The 20,936-nt window shown below is 39.2% G+C and overlaps 4 protein-coding genes across 7 annotated transcripts; 3 read left to right on the plus strand and 1 right to left on the minus strand.

The window, feature by feature from the left end:
* Window positions 1-614: 614 nt before the first annotated feature.
* Window positions 615-5,244, minus strand: LOC106388761 (putative cyclic nucleotide-gated ion channel 13). Of its 2 annotated transcripts, none has more exons than XM_013828902.3 (9): window positions 4,989-5,244; window positions 4,825-4,879; window positions 4,193-4,736; window positions 3,891-4,103; window positions 3,101-3,396; window positions 2,524-2,635; window positions 2,183-2,419; window positions 1,270-1,664; window positions 615-1,003 (listed from the first exon to the last, which is right to left on the minus strand). In XM_013828902.3, exons 2-9 carry the CDS (start codon window positions 4,851-4,853, stop codon window positions 718-720), a joined length of 2,112 nt encoding a protein of 703 aa, XP_013684356.1. In that variant the 5' UTR covers window positions 4,854-4,879; window positions 4,989-5,244; the 3' UTR covers window positions 615-717. The 2 variants fall into 2 exon arrangements, with proteins under 2 accessions (XP_013684356.1, XP_013684355.1); XM_013828901.3 differs by having other exon boundaries at window positions 4,822-4,879.
* Window positions 3,443-7,059, plus strand: LOC106388755 (abscisic acid receptor PYL7-like). 2 transcript variants are annotated; one of them, XM_048749993.1, is made up of 4 exons: window positions 3,443-3,457; window positions 5,903-6,140; window positions 6,235-6,450; window positions 6,551-7,059. In XM_048749993.1, exons 2-4 carry the CDS (start codon window positions 5,997-5,999, stop codon window positions 6,770-6,772), a joined length of 582 nt encoding a protein of 193 aa, XP_048605950.1. In that variant the 5' UTR covers window positions 3,443-3,457; window positions 5,903-5,996; the 3' UTR covers window positions 6,773-7,059. The 2 variants fall into 2 exon arrangements, with proteins under 2 accessions (XP_048605950.1, XP_013684350.1); XM_013828896.3 differs by lacking the exon at window positions 3,443-3,457 and adding an exon at window positions 5,691-5,796.
* Window positions 7,060-7,966: 907 nt separating this feature from the next.
* On the plus strand, window positions 7,967-10,079 carry LOC106388754 (chitinase domain-containing protein 1). Its single transcript, XM_013828895.3, has 8 exons — window positions 7,967-8,282; window positions 8,361-8,434; window positions 8,513-8,593; window positions 8,696-8,780; window positions 8,909-9,006; window positions 9,107-9,194; window positions 9,300-9,630; window positions 9,711-10,079. The coding sequence occupies exons 1-8, from the start codon at window positions 8,019-8,021 to the stop codon at window positions 9,959-9,961; spliced, it is 1,272 nt and encodes a 423-aa protein (XP_013684349.1). The 5' UTR covers window positions 7,967-8,018; the 3' UTR covers window positions 9,962-10,079.
* A 58-nt stretch (window positions 10,080-10,137) lies between these two features.
* LOC106388753 (rhodanese-like domain-containing protein 4, chloroplastic) lies at window positions 10,138-13,114 on the plus strand. Of its 2 annotated transcripts, XM_013828893.3 has the most exons (9): window positions 10,138-11,006; window positions 11,236-11,338; window positions 11,427-11,513; window positions 11,592-11,666; window positions 11,744-11,818; window positions 11,899-11,979; window positions 12,057-12,323; window positions 12,464-12,712; window positions 12,907-13,114. In XM_013828893.3, exons 1-9 carry the CDS (start codon window positions 10,384-10,386, stop codon window positions 12,952-12,954), a joined length of 1,608 nt encoding a protein of 535 aa, XP_013684347.1. In that variant the 5' UTR covers window positions 10,138-10,383; the 3' UTR covers window positions 12,955-13,114. The 2 variants fall into 2 exon arrangements, with proteins under 2 accessions (XP_013684347.1, XP_048605949.1); XM_048749992.1 differs by lacking the exon at window positions 12,464-12,712.
* Window positions 13,115-20,936: the final 7,822 nt, after the last annotated feature.

Below are 20,936 nucleotides of genomic sequence, written 5' to 3' on the forward strand. Positions count from 1 at the left end.
ATATATCTCTTTAATAATTTTAAATCTTAAATATTTTTTAAATATCATGCCAAAACAAAAGAACGAAATGAGAATAAACTCAAAAATTAATATTTATATCGAATAATATCAAATGAAAAAAACGACACAAAAATGAAAAAATATTGAAGATAAATATTATTTGCACGAGAACGTAAACTTCTCATAACCATAATTAACTTTTAAATTGGTAAATAATGATATAACACCTTGCTGACATAGTTTCATTGTAATCAAATAGTAGGCCGGAGATTCTTCGGCTTAAACGTTAGGTTCTTATGCGATAAATGATTTTTTAACCTAAAATATTTTTAAAATAGAATCAGCTCATCAGTAAACAAATTATGTAATTAACAAAAAAAATTAAAATTGTTTAAGGGACAAAAATATTAATTCGATCAAAAATATAAATTTTATTTTTCCATACGATATTTTTTAAATAACTTTCATATAAATTTAACATGCACCTTATCCTAGTACATTGGATAAAACGCAATTCCATTTTGGAGTTACCCTATTTTATTTTAGAGTAAAATTTGGAGTAACACACGGGAGATGCTTTGATACCGGTTCAGCCATTGCGTGTATGTCTTAGATAGAGAGAAAAGTCTCATTTTTTTATAGGCAGTAAAATGATTCAGCAGGTTTATTTTAGTTGACAATTTACAAGTGGTAAAGTAGACTCGTGGAAGAGATGTTTCAATCATCATCAACACCGAAATCAGGCTCTGATGGCTTCGGAGGAAGCAAAGGCAGTGTATTGTGCTGACGCAGATTGCGAAGCGCGTTTGACGCGAACCGCGACGCGTATAACGTCGCAACAAGGCTCGACGACGACGCGGCTCTGCGTTCGCGTTTTGCAACCGCGATTCGGAATTGATCTTCTTCCTGCGTTAATGACCTAGCCAATCTTCTCCGACAATGTCTCCGCCACGCCGCTTGTATAAACGACGCTCCCCATGTCCTCCATTGTACCGAATAAAACCTGACATTTCAACCAATCCACACTGAATTAAACCAAACATAACCGAGAAGCAGATCGGTCAACTTATAAATAGACCAAACCTAAATTTTAACCAATTCAAACAGACCAAACCCGAAATTTTAACTAATCCAAACCAAATTAAACCAAACAGAACCGAGAATCAGAACGGTCAAATTAATATATTGACCAAAGCTGAGCTTTTAACCAAACCGAATTAAACTGGAAATCAGAGAAGCAAACCGGTCAAATTATTAAATAGACCAAACCTGAAAGTATGTTGAAGCTGTTTGCTATGTAGCCGTCTGAACTGCGAGGCGACAAGCTTGAGATCTTCTGCTGCAAGAGCAAAGGCTTCTACTTCAGTCAGAGCTTGAACTGTTCTCGGCGAGATTGGAAAATGAGACGAAGACTGAGGATCCAACGCCCACGTGAGAAGATCCTCGCCGCAAAAGTCGCTAGCATTGAGGTACACGGCGTTGAAGAATCCCGTCCGGCCACCGTTCGTGGTGGCGCTCATAAGCTTACCTCTCATAACAAACAACATCTCCTCCACTGGGTCTCCTTCCCTAATCGCGTAGCTATTCTCAGTGTAGAGCACTGGTCTTAGCTTGTCACACACGGCATCTAGGAGCTGCTCATCCATTATCTCGAACAGAGGTACCTTCACCACAAGAATTGTATCAAAGATTAGTTCTTTGTATGTCTATCAATGGAAGATGGAAGAAGAGGCATGCCAATTTTACCCGAAATCCGGAAAACCGAACCGAATAAGAAAACACCAAAACTGAACCCGAAATCATAGATACCCAAATAGTTCATATATTTCTATATTCGAAATATCCAAACCAGAACCAAAACCCCAAATGGATATCCGAATTATCTGAATTATCCATTTTTTTAACTGAACCATCCGAATACTACGATATTTTACCCTATATTTTAGCCGAATTACACGAAAGATCAAAGCGAACTGCACTAATCTTAATCTGAATATTTTTCCGAATATTAACCGGTTCCTAGTTTGATTAACCGAACCGGAGGCAAGGACCTCCTGAACTGATCCGAACCTAATCTTCTTAGGTTATTATATAGATCATAAACCCCAAACCCGAGCTACCCAAACCGAACAGATACTAGAAATGCCCAGGTCTATGGAAGAGAAAAGCTGCGTGCACTTACTTTCTTGAGAAGATCGAGGCAGAAATGGCGTTTAATGTCTCTTCTGAGGTCATTAGGGAGGTTACGCAGAAGGTTTTCTTCTTCAACTCCTCTGGTTTCTTGCCATTTGTATTGTTCATACCTTCTGATACGTTTCCTTAGGTCCTCTGGTAACATCCGATGAGCCATCCATTGCTCTGCATCTCTTTTTCTCACTCTCATCTCCTCTTCCCTAACTGTTGTCGACTCCAAGTATTTCTGCAATGCAAAGTGGAAACATCAGTGTCCTATCTTCCAAGTCACTTTTACGTGTTGTGATGAAAGTACGGCAGTGATAAGAAGCGGTTCTACAAGGTTTTGACCTGCATATTGCCGATAAGTAGTGCGAATAGAACTAGTCCAGATATGCAAATTAATACAGCAAAGATAATTTCTCCAACGAACTTGCTTGTGTTGAGGTTTTGTCCCAGTGCACTGCAATGAGCAAAGCAAGTGATCAGGTTAGTCTTTAATGACTAATGATGCTACTAGAAGAAGTTGTGTCACATGACTCCTACATTTACATAAAAATGGGGTATAACAGGCTCGAAATGGAGTTACACATGTGACTAATGATGCAACTAAGAGTTGATAAACTGTGTCACATGACTCCTACATTTACATAAAAATCCTATGTGACTAATAATGCACCTAGTTGATAAACTGTGTCACATGAGTTCTACATTTACATAAAATTTGCTATAAGAGGCTTGAAATGGAGTTATATATGTTTAATGATGCAACTAGGAGTTGATAAACTGTGTCACATGACTCATACACTTACATAAAAATGCTATGTGACTAATGATGCTACTAGAAGAAGTTGATAAACTGTCTCACATGACTCCTACATTTACATAAAAAATTGGCTATAAAAGGCTTGAAAATGGAGTAACAGACCTTAGATTACGCAGACCCCACCAGAAGCAGTAGAAGAACTTCTTCCAGAAATCATCTGATTCAACAATCCCACTCTTGAGAGCATCAGTGAAGATACCAAAGTTGAAAGTAGTTGAATTCGTTATATCATCAGGGTTGATAAACGGACACGAAGTAGTCAGGTAATCATTTATAACATTGTTGTTTCCATCGCAGTAGAGAAACCTCAACTCACACCCTTGTCTCTTCTCACAAGCTTCACGCCAGCATCTGTCTTCTCGTTCAACTGATATTAAGTACCACAAAGCTCCAAACACCTAGACAAGTAAGTTATCAGATAAAACTTGACGATACATGGACAAAGGTTATGCTATCTGGGTAGGCCTGCGGTTTCGTTTTTTTTTGTTCAGGTATTTTGGTTCGGTTAATTAGACAATCCCACCGAAAATGAACAGAAAAAATCGATTCTGTTTAGTTTTCGATTAATTTTGGTTATATATTTTTTTCCGAAATAACCGATTTTTGGGATTTTGGTGTAATTTATAAAAAAACACATAGATTTGGTAATCTGGTTATTTTCGGTTAATCCGGCTCGTTTATTTTGGTTACTTTCAGTTATTTTTGGGTTTTCGGCTTTTTGAAAATTGAAAACAAAACCGAACTGAAAACTAAATTATTTTTCAAAATCTCATCGAACTAAACCGAACTCAAAACTATAACTGAACCAAATACTGAAAATTTTGGCTCGGTTTGGTTCGGTTCGGTTCAGACAAAATCAGTGGACAGACTATCTGGTGACTGGGAAACTCACATGACTGGCTAACATGTAGAGAGAGAGGTTCCAAGCAGCTCCAGCCCAAGCTGTTTCAGTAACTATGCCAGATGTTCTTGTAACTTCACTGTAAAGCGGGTAAATACGAAGAATCCTTGGAATGTACTGAGCAAATATGACAGTTATCAGGTAGTCCTTAGTGAGCAAAGAGACAGGTTTTTCCACATTCGGGATAACAGCCAAGACTACAAGCTGGAGAAGAAACAAACAGAACATCACTGAATGAAGTTATCAAGAAACCATTTTAACTTAATTAAAAGGTTCAGTCATTTAATATTTACCTGTGGGAGTGGAAGGATAGAGAGAACATCGATGATGAAATAAGAGGAGAGATACTTTAAAGCAATGGCTTTAGGATCTTCAACCAACTCGCCTCTACCGAAAACCCGGGACAAAGGAGAGACATAAGCTGTCCTAAACTGAAACACAATGTGAATAATGTAGAAGGCATCTACAAACGTTCGAAGCACGCTAGCTGCTATCTCGAGGCTAGAGTGCAAGTTGAGGCAATGCTTTTTTCCATCAACAATGGGAATGTAGAAAAACAAGGGATCAATGGCGAGAGCGATCACAGAAGCGAAGAGGAAGGTTTTGTTCCAGTTCTGTAGAAAGGAGCCTTGTGGGTTTATGATGTTCTTCTTCTGTGTACCAGTAGCGTTTCTCTTCTCTTCGTTCTTATGTGAATTGAAACTTAAGGGTTTCTTGAAAGTCCTGATCTTGTCTGATCCTTTCTCAAACCCTCTTCGGACATTATTCAACACTGCGTTTAGAGATGGTCTAGCTCTTCTTCCGTAACCATACTCTGTGGATGATGGTTCTTTGAACCTAAACACAAATTAAATTAATAACTTTAGACCAATCATTTCATATACTTAATTTCTCATACGAGATTGAAAACAAGCATACGTACCACCTTACACGATTGTCACGGCCAAAACCCATAAAGTCAAGGACTTGGTACTCTTCTCCTGAATCATAAAGAACAGAGTTCATATCATATACAAATCAAACGAAGAAGAATAAGAAGAAACTGAAACTATAAAGTAAACGTTTGAACCGCTGATCTCAGAAACTTACCAAGCCGGTGAAGTAACTGATCTGTGATTACTGAGAAGCGGTTATGAAGATTTAAGAGTATAAGGGTTTCTCAAACTCCGATGAAGTTACTCAGGAAAATATCTTGAACTTAGAATTCTCTGAAATTTTCTCTCAAAGTCGTCTTCTTGGTCAAGCTTGGCATGGCGGGTGGCGCTGGTAAAAAGAGACCAATCTTAGCAGTTTCTTCGAAATTGGACTATTCCATTACATGACAAAAGAGCGGGAATACGCCAAATAATAATTAAGAAAACGTTTTGGGCTAGTTGATAATATAAAAATTGAAAAGAGAAAACTGAGTCAAACTAAGTGAGCCAAAAATACGTAATGGGCCTAAAGGCCCATCAAGTCCAAATAGATCATTCAAACAAAGCCCATTTCTCTTTCTTTGTCCTCATATAGTTTGATCACAGTTTTCGAATGTAGAGAAAAATATTTAATAAAAAATCGATTTGGCACGGTGATCCAAATAGAACTCCCGGTTTGATATCCGGTTAATAAAGCGTTTTGCATGTGATTTCATGCTGACATCAGTTCTTATCCGTTCGGCTCTGTGTGAATGTTTTTAATGTGATCCTATGTTGACATCTACCTAAAATCCATGGTAAGATTCTTTCAAGATTCTATCTACTTTCCAGAGGAAGATATTAAAGTAATTTATAGATTAACTTATTTGGATGGATAAGAGAGAGAGAGAGATAGATATACACGAGCTAAAAGTCAGCTTATCCAAAAAAGAGTTAGACGACAACCCAATGAAAACATGACACGTAATATATGTCGGTTCATGGTAAGTCCGTTGGTGTTAAGTTTGTCGGTGTGTTCGTTGTTGATTTTTGAGCCAAAATAAAAGATTAAAAATGTTATAAAAGCTAATTTATTCTTCTATGTTTTAGTCTCCTCCTTTCCTCTCGATCTTATCCACTTCCCTAACCAGACCAAACAAGCTTCCTCAAAAAGCACAAGGAAGAACGAAGACAAGAGATTGAGATGGAGGAGGTCATCGTAGACGATTCAGAGATGTACGGAGCTCTTGTCACGGCGCAGTACGCACGGTTGCATCATCGTCAACACTGCGGAGAGAATCAGTGTACCTCTGTTCTCGTCAAATACATCAAAGCCCCTGTTCATCTCGTAAGCGTCTCAATCTTTTTTTCTTAAGCAGATCTAGTAGTAGTGTTCTTGTGGTAACTAACGATGGTTTTGTATATTACATGAACAAACTCAGGTTTGGTCACTTGTCCGAAGATTTGATCAGCCTCAGAAGTACAAACCGTTTGTAAGCAGATGTACAGTCCATGGTCATCCTGAGATCGGTAGTCTCAGAGAAGTCAACGTCAAATCTGGTCTTCCGGCGACAACTAGCACCGAGAGATTGGAACAGCTTGATGATAATGAACGTATCCTCGGTATCAACATCATTGGTGGTGATCACAGACTTAAGGTATATAAAATCTCATAATAGCTTTTTACAGATTCAGAAGAGATTATAATGAAAAAACAAAATAATAGTAATAATAATGAAATGATATATTTTTTTTCAGAACTACTCTTCGATCTTGACTGTACATCCGGAGATGATCGAGGGGAGAGCAGGAACTATGGTGATTGAATCTTTTGTTGTGGATGTTCCTCAAGGCAACACCAAAGATGAGACTTGTTACTTTGTGGAATCACTCATCAAGTGTAACTTGAAGTCCTTGACTTGTGTCTCTGAAAGATTGGCTGCTCAGGACATAACAAATCCCATCGCCCCCACCTTCTGAAAAAACTTGGAGCGGAATCATTTAGAGCTGTGTTTGAAGAGATTCATTTAGTCTGGTTATATGTATAGAGAAGCATTTGTGGTCACATGCAGTGCTATGTTTTAGATCAGGTCCATATGCCATTTTGAGCCTGTGGTGAAAGTTTTGATGTAGTTTAGTTTCTGGTGTTTGTTGGACAGTGTCTGTGTATTTATGAACCATTTGTAAGAACAAACCAGAGCTACTTGATATGTTGTTGGTGGGTCAATCAGAACACATACTCCTGTTTTTGAGTACTCTTTTGCTAACTTCTCTGTATGTCCCATAAACAACTTCCAGATAAGACCTATCCAGTTTTATTTACCCTGAACTCAAAAGCGCAGCGTTCTATGTGTGTATAAGATAACACTGCAAAAGAAACCAATTACTCGTTCTCAAAAGTGATATTACAACAAAGCCAGATCATACAAAAGTTTGTGATTTTCAAAAGCTAGTTTCATCTTCAAGAATGATACAAGACAAGTAAAACATTTTACAATGGTGTACTAATTATGTAATGGTCTACCACTTTTCTGTTGGAGTACCATCAGGGAACACAGGAGTAAGATCCTTCTTTCTAGGACTACTTTCAATCTAATCTTCACGCTATCATCATCATCATCATATAATCAGAGTTAGGAGGCCCATCATCTTCTCCTTCTTCTTCAGCCCAGTCACTTTAATCATTATCCGCACACCCTAACCATCCACATCAGACCATTCTCCATCATCATCATCACTTTCTCAATCGGTTTAGTTTTGATTTTGGCTTTTAGGTTTTCATTTTTTGGTTCCATAGATATAAAAACCGTTTGGTTATTTATGAAATTTAGTTTGGTTTATCTCGGTCATTTCAGTTTTGGCTCAATTTGGGTAATAATGCTAAAAATTGGTCAATACCCGTTAAAATTTCGGTTTCAATTCAATTTCAGTTTGATTTTGGTTTTTGAATAGGTTTGCATAATTAGAATAAAATTCAAATTTTTTCTTTTTTTCTGTCAGATCAAATTTTGAGTGATTTTTCCTAAAAGTTACTCAAATAATTTGGTTATTTTGGGTAATTTAGATAATTTTCAATATACAAACCGTTCAGATATCTGTGAACATCGGTTCGGTTTTACGTTTGGTTTATTAAGTTCGGTTTTGGGTCGATTTTCGGTTCTCCTATATGCCCAGACGGACGTATCTCGTTGCATTGCGAAACGACGTCGTTTCAGTCAGACACACGATGGCGAGGAGGCGCGAGAAAAGTTCACCGGCGACGGAGAGTTCGGAACGGCGGAAAAACCGAGACGAGTCAGAACCACGAGATGGAGAACCAGACTCAGACCGGAGGCTCATCACCGTCTTCGTGGTCTTCTTCATCGTGATCCCCGCAGTCTCAATGGCGGTGTACAAAGTCAAATTCGCTGATCGAGTCATCGAAACGGAGCCATCGATACGTCAGAAGGGAATCATCAAAACCGATATCCATTTCCAAGAGATCCTCACTGTGAGTGTTGCCTTACTGTTTTCGTTTCAATGTTTGAGAATCCATTGAAAGCTTTAGGGGATTTGAGTTTTGGTTCAGGAACATTCAAAGGCTTCAGAGAATTCATCAGCTAGGCATTATGATTATCCAGTGTTGGCTTACATTACGCCGTGGTAGGTTTCTCCTAGTTTCTTTCTTGGAACAGTGTCACATGTGAATTGGTCTTATTATATGATGCAAATGATGTGTAGGAACTCTAAAGGATATGATATGGCAAAGATATACAACTCCAAGTTTACACACTTATCACCGGTTTGGTACGACCTGAAGAGGTATCATCAGTTCATGAGTTCCATGTGCTTGCACTGCATTTATAGATCTTCGGTGTTTCCTGAAAAAAGGTGGTGACTTTTTGGGTTTCTGTTTGATATTAGCCAAGGAAATGGATTGGTTTTGGAAGGGAGACATAATGCTGATAAGGGATGGATCCAAGAGCTCCGAGCAAGAGGAAACGCGATGGTAGTTTAACCAATACATCCAGTTTCTTTTCTTCTCTGTAATGGCCTGAGTTCAGCACCCGGAGAAGGCTGATTCTTGATGTATTTTTCTTTGTCTGATAGTTTGAGTTTTGATTCCATGTCATGTAGATATTGCCAAGAGTTGTTCTAGAAGCAGTTCCCGAGGAGTTGCTTAGTAAGAAGAAACTAAGGGGAAAAGCTATTAAGCTTATTGTCACAGAGTGCAAGTAAGGGTCTCTCAGATTCTAGATGAAAGTTATGACATGGAGCTTGTTAATTATACAACACACCCTTGTCAATTGTCATCATATTTACATTGTATTCTAGGGAAATGGAATATGATGGTATTGTGCTAGAGTCTTGGTCAAGGTGGGCAGCTTATGGTGTTTTGCATGACCCGGACATGCGGAAAATGGTATTTTGTGTCCTGTACAACTCTTTAGATCCGTTAATCTATGTCTTGCAAGCATCAATCCTCATGGTCCCTTAGCCGTTTGGGTTTGTGTACTCAATCTTCTAGGCACTGCAATTCGTGAAACAACTTGGAGACGCCCTTCACGAGCAGCATATGCAGTTCATGTATGTCATTGGTCCACCTCGTTCAGACACGCTCCAAATGTACGATTTTGGGCCAGAAGATCTTAAATTCTTGAAAGATTCGGTGGACGGGTTCTCTTTAATGACCTATGATTTCTCAAATTCCCAGAACCCTGGCCCCAATGCTCCTCTCAAGTGGATAGATCTCACCCTCAAACTCCTACTTGGCTCATCCAACAACGTAGATTCAAGCCTGGCAAGAAAGGTTCTTCTTGGTCTCAACTTCTACGGCAATGATTTTGCAATCTCTGGAGGTATAGTTAAGTTTCTTGTTCTCTTCTCGCCTTTTTCTCCAAAAATAACTGAATAAACTACCTTTTTTAACAACATTCAGGAGGTGGAGGAGCTATCACCGGAAGGGATTACATAGCGTTACTCCAGAAACACAAGCCAGCGTTGCATTGGGATAAAGAAAGTGGCGAGCATCTTTTCATGTATAGAGATGATAAGAACATCAAGCATGCTGTCTTCTATCCTTCATTGATGTCTATCCTTTTACGGCTTGAGAATGCTCGTCTCTGGGGTATTGGCATTTCCATCTGGGAGATTGGTCAAGGTTTAGATTATTTCTTTCATCTTTTGTAAGTTTCTCACGTTACTTTATCTTCCTTGTTAACTTAAAACAGCTGCTGAGAAAGTGAAATTAGCCACTATGCTCTTTTCTTACACAAAGACATGATCAATAGACATCTCACGTTGCATCCTGTTTCTGTTAACTTAAAACAACAGCTGAGAAACCTCTTGTAGCTAGTTTTGTCTCTGGATAAAGTGCAAGTCAGTATACTCTGTTCTTACACCGAAGACATCTCATCCGAAAATGTAACGTGTCAAACAGGCAGTGGCTAAAATTGATAACACAGTCCACGTCAGCTTAACAGAAACAGCTTTTCTGCTTGTCCTCACATTTCGTTGCCACTTCTTTAATCTTTCTTGAAAGTTTGATGATACGTAGAGGACAACACTTGGTGTAGAAGGAGAAGGAGAAAGATAAAGATAGAGAGAGAGCCATGGAAGCTTTGAAAACCGCTAGCTTTAGTCCTACGTCGGTTTTATCCGACAAGAGATCAGAAACACGAAAGCCCTTCTCGCTCCCTAGCCTCTTTCCACCGAAGCCACCGAAACCAATCTCCCAAGAAAGCTTATTCAGGAGCTTCAATGGCGGGTTGGCTCTTCTAACCTCTGTTCTAAGCAGTGCAACAGCTCCTGCTATATCCCTAACGTACGAGGAAGCTCTGCAACAATCTACGACCTCTCCTTCATCTTTTGATTCAGATGGCTTGATCGATGGGATATCAAGTTTCGTCACGGACAATCCTCTGGTTATTGCCGGTGGAGTTGCTGCATTTGCTGTTCCGTTTGTTCTGTCTCAGGTTCTGAACAAAAAGCCCAAATCTTTTGGAGTCGAGTCTGCAAAGAATGCTTATACCAAGTTTGGTACTGATGAAAATGTTCAGCTGCTTGACATAAGAGCCGCTGCTGATCTCAGACAAGTGGGCAGTCCTAATATTAAGGGTTTAGGTAAAAATACGGTTTCAGCTGTTTATAACGGAGAAGACAAGACTGGTTTCTTGAAGAAGCTTTCTTTGAAGTTTAAAGATCCTGAGAACACCACATTGTTCATTCTTGACAAGTAAGGCTCTTGGAATCTACAAGTTTCTCCTTATAGCTACATTGAATCTTTTTAGCTTCTGATAGTGTCTGATCAGTGAACTTGAGTAGTGAGTGAATATCATAAGTGTTATTGTACATCTGATACAATGTTGTGGTTGGAAAGAAACTGAGAAGCATTTATTAGACTTCACAACTTGTTTTCACTGTCAGTAGTTTAATACAGTGTGATTGTTTGCATGGAAAGCCAGGTTTGATGGAAACTCCGAGCTTGTTGCTGAACTGGTGGCACTTAATGGATTCAAATCTGCTTACGCTATTAAAGATGGTGCAGAGGGACCTAGAGGCTGGGTGGTTTGTGTTTCTCTCCCTCTGATTCCACAATGTTTGTTTTCTTCTTAACTATTCAGGATTGTGATGTTTTTCTTTCTGGAATTTTCAGAATAGCGGCTTGCCTTGGATAGAGCCAAAGAAGAATCTCAGTCTTGATTTGAGCAGTTTGACTGATAGTATCAGCGGTGTATTTGGCGTAAGTATACGATTTTACAATTCATTAAAAAAAGTTGAGAGATGATTAAAAAAAGGGAGAAACATAATAAATGTACAGGAGAGTTCTGATGGTGTCTCTGTTGCAATTGGAGTAGCTGCTGCTGCTGGATTAAGTGTTTTAGCATTTACAGAGGTCAGTTTCATCTCTCTTTCTTCTCTCTTTGTCTCCAAGAAGATACTATAATGTTATCTATGTTATCATCACAACAGATTGAAACCATACTCCAACTACTAGGTTCAGCTGCACTTGTTCAGCTTGCAGGCAATAAACTTCTATTTGCTGAGGTAACTTCTTCACATCTTTAATACCTCGGAAGTGGTGATGTGTTGTTGATGGTTCTTTGCTTTCTGTATATGGTCTACAGGACAGAAAGCAAACTCTAAAACAAGTGGATGAGTTCTTGAACACAAAGGTTGCACCTAAAGAACTTGTTGATGAACTAAAGGTACAACTAGTTTAGGTATCTCCATTAATTAGTAATGAACCGTTTCTATAGATAACCTCAACATTGAATTAACACAGGACATAGGAAAGGCTTTTCTTCCTCTATCAACAAGCAGCAAAGCTCTTCCCCCACCAGCAGCAGAAGGAGCTACAACCACCACCGTGGATGAAAAAGAACCTGAGCCAGCAATCAAAGCCGCCATTGCACAAGTAAACTCAGAGCCAGCGATAGAAGCCGCCACTGCACAAGTAACCTTAGAGCCAGCGACCAAAGCAGCCAGTGAACAAGTAATCACAGAAGCCAAACTGAAATCTTATCCAAGACCTCTATCTCCATATGCATCGGTGATGTTTATACACTCCCCTGAAACCTCTCTTACATTATTTAACACAAAGAAGCTATGTTAAGACAACCATTGATCACATGAGTGCTTTGTAATCTGACGTATCTCTCTCCCTCTTTCTCTTCTTCACTATGTTTGCAGTACCCAGACTTGAAGCCTCCAACGTCTCCCACACCAGTAAGCAGCAAAGGTCTTCCCGCACCAGCACCAGTAGCAGCAGAAGCAGCTACAACCACCATCGTAGACGAACCAGAACCTGAGCTAGAGCCAGCAATCAAAGCGGCCACTGCACAAGTAAACTCAGAGCCAGCGGCCAAAGCCGCCACTGAACAAGTAATCACAGAGGCCAAACCGAAATCTTATTCAAGACCTCTCTCTCCATATGCATCGGTAATGTCTCTACATTCATTTCTCCTTAAACCTCTCTTTACATAAGTTATCACAAAGAAGCTATGCTTGGTGGAAAAAGGAAGAAACTTTATAAGCCGTGATAGTTAAGACATCCACTGATTAGTCACATCACATGAGTGTTTTGTAATCTGATGCCTCTCTCTCTCTTTCTCTTCTTCACTATTTTTTTGCAGTACCCTGACTTGAAGCCTCCAACATCTCCCACACCATCGCATCCCTGAAACAGAAGAACAATATTTATCGGATCTGTGTAAACTTCTTTTGTCTTATTCAAGAACTTAGATGCTTCCTTTCCTTATGTCGGATCTGAGATAAGTGTATTCTGATTATTACTCGCTAGTTATGACTTATGACACAAATACTAAGAAACTTGTTTTTTTATTTAAAAAATATCATTAAAATATAAATTAAAAATTATTCAACCAATCACAAAACATAATACAAAATATGATTGGTTACAGTTTTTGATAAAGTTAAAAGATACATTGAAATATGAAAACATCATCTATTTTGAAACATCAAAAACTCTCTAAAACATCTTTTATTTTGAAACGGAGAGAGATATTAGCCCTCTAGCCGCCATTGATGCTGTGCTGTTGCATTGTTCAAATCATCGTTGATTAGCGCAAAGTCAAATAAGGTAAGTGGCGGCCCATATTAGGCCCAGTATAAAGTAGGCCGGCCCAGGGGACGAAAGGAATAGAACTTAACTTTCTCATGGATTCCCTTTAGCAAAAGGTTTAGTGAAAAGTTTTTTTTTTAAGTGAAAAGTTTGATATATACTTAAGCATAAACCTATTCAGAGTCAATGTTTTTCTTTATAAACTGCGTACACCTTAATTATTCGGCATCTGATAACAAGTTGATGCCAGTCTAGTTCAGTTTGACGTATATCCGATTATCTAGACATTTTAACCAAGTAGTAACCACTAAATTGCTAAGCATGTATCTTTATTAGTTGGATAGCCTCTTTTAGGCTAGTTTAATCGAGAATATGATACTATCAGTTAGATTTGAGATAGATATGTGCGAATTGTTGAAGATGATCGAAGATCCAGAGAATGACCTTCTTTCAAGTCAAAATTGGATTTTTGTAATCGTAGGGATCGTTTTGAAGAATTAGCTTTGTTTTAATTCACGCAATTTAAATGTTCAAGCTGATTTTTTTTGGCTAAAAAAACTCGAGCATAAAGATGTCTTTTTCATATGTCGATAGTAACAAATCCTCAAAATAACTGTTTTATCTACCAAATTTGATATTTGGAGTTTGTTGGAAAACAAAATAGTTGAGATAGATCCATCACCGCAAGTGTAAATGAATGTCAGCACAAACCTGATATTGAGTTTGGAAGTTTGGTCGTCAATCATGCAGAAATTGTCCTAAATGGACTATGCGCCAAAGAAGGCTGGTCCTAACAACAAGGGACGTGTCGAGTGTTCGTTTTTTTTTCTTTCCGACAATAGGTTTTTTTAATTGATAAAACGGGCCAAGTCCAGAGTACACGGCCTAAGGCCCAACTCCATAATCAAAAGGTCAGAGGCCCAAAAGCCAAAAGGCAACAAACAGACCCATTAATCGGGCCGTCAGCCCAAACATTAAAATTCCGTGCGACGTCGGTCGAGTCACGCGTCAAGGAAGCTGGCTGCTGGACACGTGGGAGCATCTATGCCATCAGAACGACACGCGTCGCACCCGCCTCGACTTAACCGTCCCTGCCACGACTCACCGCCGAAACCATCTCTGTTCTTCCAACTCTGTCTACCCGTCGGAGAGCTTCATCGCTTTTCGAGATCTCATCCGACAAGGCCAAAACTCCAACACTAGAGAGACAAGCAAGACCCACTCGATCCATAATCGAAATCCAAACTCTAAGAACCGCAACGAAATACCTAAAGCCGGCGACGCAAAGCTGTTGTAGCCTTCACCCCCCGGAGACTAGAGCCGACGACGGCGAAGCTGAAGAAACTACCACCTCCCAGAAACAAAAGCCGGCGGCAACGGAGCTGTGAAAGCCTCCATCTCCCGGAATCAAAACCACATTACGAGCGTCTTCACCACGCCATAACCTCCAAGCAACCGCGTCTTCACTCCAAAAACATAGATACCACGGGTGGTGGTTGGCCAGAGCTTAGACAAGACGGACGTCGAAGGTGACGAGGAGGAGACAAAAGCCGGACAATTTATGCTGAAGGACAACGGGCTCCGGCAACGGCACGCATGCTCACGCGTCGGCCGTACGCCAAACCCAACACTGAGATCTACTTTCTCTCTCTTCTCTCTTCTCTCTCTTCTGTCGAGTGTTCGTTACAACTGTTTTTATTGGTTCTGATTTTTTTTAACAATATTTACCGACAAATAGCTTTGTTTTTTTATAATGTAATGTTTTTCTTTGTAATGTAATGTTGCAACAATTTACCTATAGGCTTTACACTATACATAAAAATACACGAGTACACTTACGAAGGGAATAAAAGGGAATATCCATGGCAAAATTATATTTAATTAGCAAACTTTTAACTTATACTTTTTTGACTGCTAACAATATATTCTCAAAAAAAATCCAAATTTAATTACGGAAGAGAAAAGTAGTAATACTTTTTTTATAAAAAGTAGTAATAATTTAATAAATGTAATTATATTCCCTAATGTTGAATGATATCTAACGTGCATTATTTTCAATGTAGCGGCTTGTTTTTTTTGGTTTCGAAGAACAGTAGGGATTGTTTCGGTCTTTTTTGGTAAAAAGATTGTTTAGGTCTTGTTATCTTCTTGAGTTAATTAGTTGATTAGATCATATGCATGAATGATATCAAGGTTGTATTGAATTCCGGCAAAGTAAGAAATTAAAGTTGTCCTTTTTCACATGAAATTATGTAAACCAGGTTTTCTAAGGAAACTTGTAAATAGCAATGATTAAATTTGTACAGCTAGACCATATAAGCGTGGTCGAGTGGTCAACCATGTATTCGAAACCTACTATTTTAGATATGTTCGTTTTACTGATTATGCAAAAGGAGTATCTAATTTTCATTGTGCGTAATTGGGAATGTATGGCGCCGATAAACAGGCTCTCAAAAATTAGTCAGTTGGACCTTGGTCCATCAAACACCCCTAGATTATCCAAAAAAAAAGTTTGTACAGGTATCAAAACAAAACAACATTTGTACAGGCATCATTGAAAAGACTGCGTAATTACGTACTCTCTTGTTAAATTATATGGTTCCGTACTAGCTTTAATGTCTATTTTGCGGTTGAACTTTTGGTTCTTTCTTTTTGAGTTCTTTTATTTTTGTTGAGCAATAATTTTTAAGTTAAAAACAAATTTGTTGTGAATAAATAAGAAGCTGTATTAGTTCTTTTTCTTTGATTTCCTTTTTTTGACATCTCTTTGATTTCCTTATAGTGATAACAATTACTGTATGAGATAAATATCACATTTTTTATGTAGATATATATGGTTTATGTGTTGCCATTATAAGAAATGAAATGTCTCGATATTTTGGGATTGACAGACACACGACCAAAATTAACAATAGAGATTAGGTCATCTGGGTCTAAGAGTCCAAAGTTTAAGCTATCAAACTTTAAGCTCCCGTTTTTCGGTAATGTTGTCTCACTAGTGAATACATATGATTTAGGAAGTGAGTGGCCAGGAGGAGAGAAGCCACAACTGACTAATTTTAATTTTGTACTAGTGATTTGGATTAATAGACAAAACTGAAAGGAAAGCGGTATACACAAGCGCAACAAAGCAGCATATAACCCAAAAACCAAGCAACCCGGTAACCAGACGACCTTGGCAACCCGACTCTTGTTATCAAGAGAATAGGGCTACCTACCTAACTCATATTAGATGATGATTAACGCTGAAACTCAAATGGGTTTTTTAATTTTTTTTTTAATTTTTTTTATTTTTTTGTCTGAATTAAAAAAAAAATAAAAAACCAACCAATCGCGGACCGCTACGTGTCAATGGAACCCGCAAATAGTGCAAAAAACCAGCGAACAGCGATCCTTACCACTGGTTTTTCCTTCCTGTGGACCCCTCCCCCTTTAAAAACCCACTAAAACCCCACTAAAAACCCCGATAATTCTGCTCTTAGACGGGATAGGACCTTCCAAATACTTTTTTTTTAACATTCCAAATACTTAATTATTTTCTACTTAAAGTTGCATCAAACACAAAGATTATAAGAACTTCTCTTCTTATTAGATTTAGAAACTCTCTCAAAACTAAACCTTTCAATGTGTTTCTCTTTTGATGAAACATCTCTCCATGAGAACTCTTAATATAGGAAGAAGCTACATCTTTTCCTAAGGGCAAAGCTACATCTTTTCCTAATAATAATATGGAAACATTCCTAAGCTCGATATGTTTTCCTTTTTCCTTAACTCATTAAACTTCACTTTAATGAGTTAACTTGCTCCTCAAGTTAATTGGAATTATCCAACATTCTCCCCCTTAATTCCAACTTGAATCTTAGGTATGTTGATCTTCTTAACTCCGATGAACTTGCGTAGACCGTTAATAGGTGCATCGCATTTCTTCGATACGATGTTGCATCAGAACGTGAGTATAGATGCTTCACTGCTTCTCTATGACTCTCTCTTAAGCATCTTATGGTGCTTCGATACGATGTTGCATCAATCTCAGGCTCCTCCTTTGCCTTTGATACTTTCAAACTCGTGTGCATCAGAACATGAGTATAGTTACATGACTCCATCTTCGTCTTGACAAGTATTCCTTGCGCGTATCCTTCTTGTTTGATGTGAATACCATCAGCTCCTTGCGTTACTTCTATACCAAGATAGTATGTAAGCTTCCCGAGGTCTGACATCTCAAATCTTCTTGACATATCATCTTTGAATTGTTTGATAACGTTGAGTGAAGTCCCTGTTACAAACAAGTCATCAACGTATATAGCTATGATCAGAAGCTCCCCCTTCTGTTTCTTTTGATATACCGCAGGTTCCTTGGTGCACTTCGTGAACTCCATCTCCTTGAGAACACGGTCGAGTTTGATGTTCCAAGCTCTTAGAGTTTGACGCAAACCGTATAGTGCTTTGCTAAGTTTGTACACATGATCCTCCTTTCCTTTCTCCACAAAGCCTTCTGGTTGAGTAACGTATACTTACTCATTTAAGTCTCCATTCAGGAACGCAGTTTTCACATCTAAGTGATGGATCTCCCATCCATTAGTTGCTGCTAACGCCAAGAGTAGTCGTATGGTTTCTATCCGAGCAACTGGTGCAAATACTTCGTCGAAGTCTATGCCTTGTTGTTGCACGTAACCTTTTGCAACTAGCCTTGCTTTGTATTTGATCACCGTTCCAACTGCATTCCTCTTGATCTTATATATCCACTTCAAACCTATCGGTTTCACACCTGCCGGCTTCTTGATGAGCTTCCAGGTCTTGTTTTTGATGATAGATTCGATCTTTGCCTTCATTGCATCGATCCAATCTTGTATTACTGCAGCTTCGATGTAACTTTCTGGTTCACCATCGATGGTGAGCAAGAGTCTGCCACCTTCAACTTCAGCGAGTAGGATGTAATCATCGAACCGCTTTGGTTTTCTGATGTTACGACCATATCTTGATGTTACATGCTGGTCTTGGTTTGCATCGTTGTTCTCTACTACTTGCTCTTGTTCATCTGCGTCTACAGCTTCTTCTTCTTCATTATTGTTTTGCTCTTCGTGGTGTTGGTGATCTTGATGCTCATCACCATCTCCTTCTTCTATAACATCAATATGAGGAAGCTTGAATGATCCTGGTTCTTCGTCTACGTTTGTTGATAGTGTGGACCAATCCCAACTTTTCTTCTCGTCAAAGATTACATCTCTACTAACAACTATCTTCTTCGCGACCGGATCATAGAGTCTGTAAGCTTTTGAGCTGGGCTCTGTGCCTAGGTTGATCACCATCCTTGATCGATCATCCAGCTTCTTGAGATGAGGACTGTTGATTTTTGCAAAAGCTACACATCCAAAGAACCTTAGATGCTTAATGTTCGGTTTCTTAACATACAAGCTTTCGTATGGAGTCTTGTCTTCCAAAACCTTTGTAGCAATGCGGTTTATGAGATACGTTGAATGACGTATTGCTTCTCCCCATAGCTGATTAGGTATCTTCATAGCTTTCATCAAACTTCTAGTCATCTCCATTAGTGTTCTATTTCTTCTCTCAACCACACCGTTTTGTTGCGGTGTATACGGTGCGGTGAGATGTCTAGTTACACCGTTTTCTTCACAAAAACGAATGAACTCAGAAGATGTGAACTCTCCTCCTCTATCGGTGCGAAAAGTCTTGAGTTGTAGCTTCGTTTGATTCTCCATGTACTCCTTGAACTTTTTGAACCGATCGAACGCTTCACTCTTCTCTCTTAGCAGCATCGTCCACATATATCTTGAGTAATCATCAATTAAGACAAATACATATCTATTGTTTGCTGGTGTTGATGGTGATATCGGACCGCACAAGTCACCATGTACCAACTCCAATGCTTTAGGCGGGAAAGACTTCCGAGTTTGCTTCCCAACTAAGCAGGCGTTGCACACATCTTTCTCGTGTATCACCTGAGGCATCCCTACTACCATCTCTTTGTCTACCATATTCTTCATGACTCCAAAGTTCACATGTCCTAGCCGTGCATGCCACGTCCATGTAACATCAGTTTCTTGTATTTGAAGACACTTCGGATATTCAACCTTCATTGGCGTCTTGTACAATCGGATTGGTTGCCTTGCGACTTGTACTAATAGCCTCCCACGGGGATCTTTCAGCATCAGTAAGTCTTCTTTCATATTGACCTCACAACCCATCTCGGTTGCTTGTCCAAGACTTATGATATTGTGTTTAAGACTTGGGATGTAGTAGATATCTTTGAGTGCTCTTCTCTCCCCTGTTTTTCGATGAACGTGATCGAACCTTTCCCAACAATCTCGACGTTTGATCCATCACTGAATTTGACTTTGCCTTTGATGCTCTCATCTAGGTTTGAGAAGAACTCTCTCTTGCCTGTCATATGGTTACTTGCACCATTGTCAAGGTACCATATACTCGTATTTCCATCGGATACATCAAACCTCTTAGGAAACACTCTCTCTTCGTTGAGGAATACTACTTCATGCATATATAATGCATCTGCTTCTTGTGTTTCCGTTAGGTTAGCTTCTCCTCTTGGTCGTGTAGAACAATGTGATACGAAGTGCCCCATCTTATCGCATCGCCAACATCTAACCTTAGAGTAGTCCTTCTTGGTCTTGTCTGAAGCTTCTCCTCCTTTGTTATGACCAACAGAACCATTAGACCTTCCTTGTCCTCTTCCTCTTCCACCATAACCTCTACCTCTGCCTCTTCCTCGCGAGTTGCTATGGCTTCCACGACCTTGTGCATCATTCTTTACAAACATTAGCTTCGTTTGATCTTCATCTTGGGTTTCTTCTTTGATGCGTTCTTCGAAAGCCTTCAATCTCCCAACAATGTCTTTGAATCCTGTTGAATTTAGATCCAACACTTGTTCTAACGAAGCTACGATGTGAATGAACTTCGTTCTTGGAAGTCCCTTCAGAACCTTCTTTACCAGCTTTGATGCTTCCATTATCTCTCCTAATGCGGCTGCTCTCGATGCTAAGCCTGAAAGTTTTCCTGCGTAGTCATCCACCGTGTCTGTGTCTGTCATCTTCAGTTTGTCGAACTCAGACATCAAAGTTTGTAACCTTGCTTCTCTCACGCGATCAGCACCTAGGTTACGGGATTTGATAGCTTCCCAAATCTTCTTCGGTGTATCATGTTCTCCAATCTGAAGTATTAGCGCCTCCGGGACTGATTGAAAGATTAGAGCAATCGCCATATTGTTCTTCTTTGCATTGTTACTCCCTGGATCAATCGTATCCCAAACTTCGTATAAACGAAGCATCACTTTCATTCGCATCGACCATACGGTGTAGTTGGTCGATGTTAGCATCGGACATCGTATGTCTTTTTTCATCTCAAGACCTTTATCACGTGCTTGAGAATCGTCTCCCATGTTTTGATCGAAGTTACAACTCCTCTTGTAAACGACCTTCGAAACCTGGAGCTCTGATACCAATTAAAGTTGCACAAACACAAAGATTATAAGAACTTCTCTTCTTATTAGATTTAGAAACTCTTTCAAAACTAAACCTTTCAATGTGTTTCTCTTTTGATGAAACATCT

This window comes from Brassica napus, chromosome C3 (assembly GCF_020379485.1).
Source record: "Brassica napus cultivar Da-Ae chromosome C3, Da-Ae, whole genome shotgun sequence".
NCBI lineage: Eukaryota > Viridiplantae > Streptophyta > Magnoliopsida > Brassicales > Brassicaceae > Brassica > Brassica napus.

Excerpts from the sequence above, each read along its gene's own strand:
- LOC106388761 (XM_013828901.3), bottom strand. The coding sequence starts at position 4,853 with ATGGGTTTTGGCCGTGACAATCGTGTAAGGTG. Across the intron at positions 4,104-4,192 it reads CTATCCTTCCACTCCCACAG|CTTGTAGTCTTGGCTGTTAT; the intron begins GTAAATATTAAA and ends TTTCTTCTCCAG. Across the intron at positions 3,397-3,890 it reads TCTACATGTTAGCCAGTCAT|GTGTTTGGAGCTTTGTGGTA; the intron begins GTGAGTTTCCCA and ends TTACTTGTCTAG.
- LOC106388755 (XM_048749993.1), top strand. The coding sequence starts at position 5,997 with ATGGAGGAGGTCATCGTAGACGATTCAGAGATGTACGGAGCTCTTGTC. Across the intron at positions 6,141-6,234 it reads TCAAAGCCCCTGTTCATCTC|GTTTGGTCACTTGTCCGAAG; the intron begins GTAAGCGTCTCA and ends GAACAAACTCAG. Across the intron at positions 6,451-6,550 it reads GTGGTGATCACAGACTTAAG|AACTACTCTTCGATCTTGAC; the intron begins GTATATAAAATC and ends ATTTTTTTTCAG.
- LOC106388754 (XM_013828895.3), top strand. The coding sequence starts at position 8,019 with ATGGCGAGGAGGCGCGAGAAAAGTTCACCGGCGACGGAGAGTTCGGAA. Across the intron at positions 8,594-8,695 it reads GTTTGGTACGACCTGAAGAG|CCAAGGAAATGGATTGGTTT; the intron begins GTATCATCAGTT and ends GTTTGATATTAG. Across the intron at positions 9,007-9,106 it reads CTTATTGTCACAGAGTGCAA|GGAAATGGAATATGATGGTA; the intron begins GTAAGGGTCTCT and ends ATTGTATTCTAG.
- LOC106388753 (XM_013828893.3), top strand. The coding sequence starts at position 10,384 with ATGGAAGCTTTGAAAACCGCTAGCTTTAGTCCTACGTCGGTTTTATCC. Across the intron at positions 11,007-11,235 it reads ACATTGTTCATTCTTGACAA|GTTTGATGGAAACTCCGAGC; the intron begins GTAAGGCTCTTG and ends ATGGAAAGCCAG. Across the intron at positions 11,514-11,591 it reads GTATCAGCGGTGTATTTGGC|GAGAGTTCTGATGGTGTCTC; the intron begins GTAAGTATACGA and ends ATAAATGTACAG.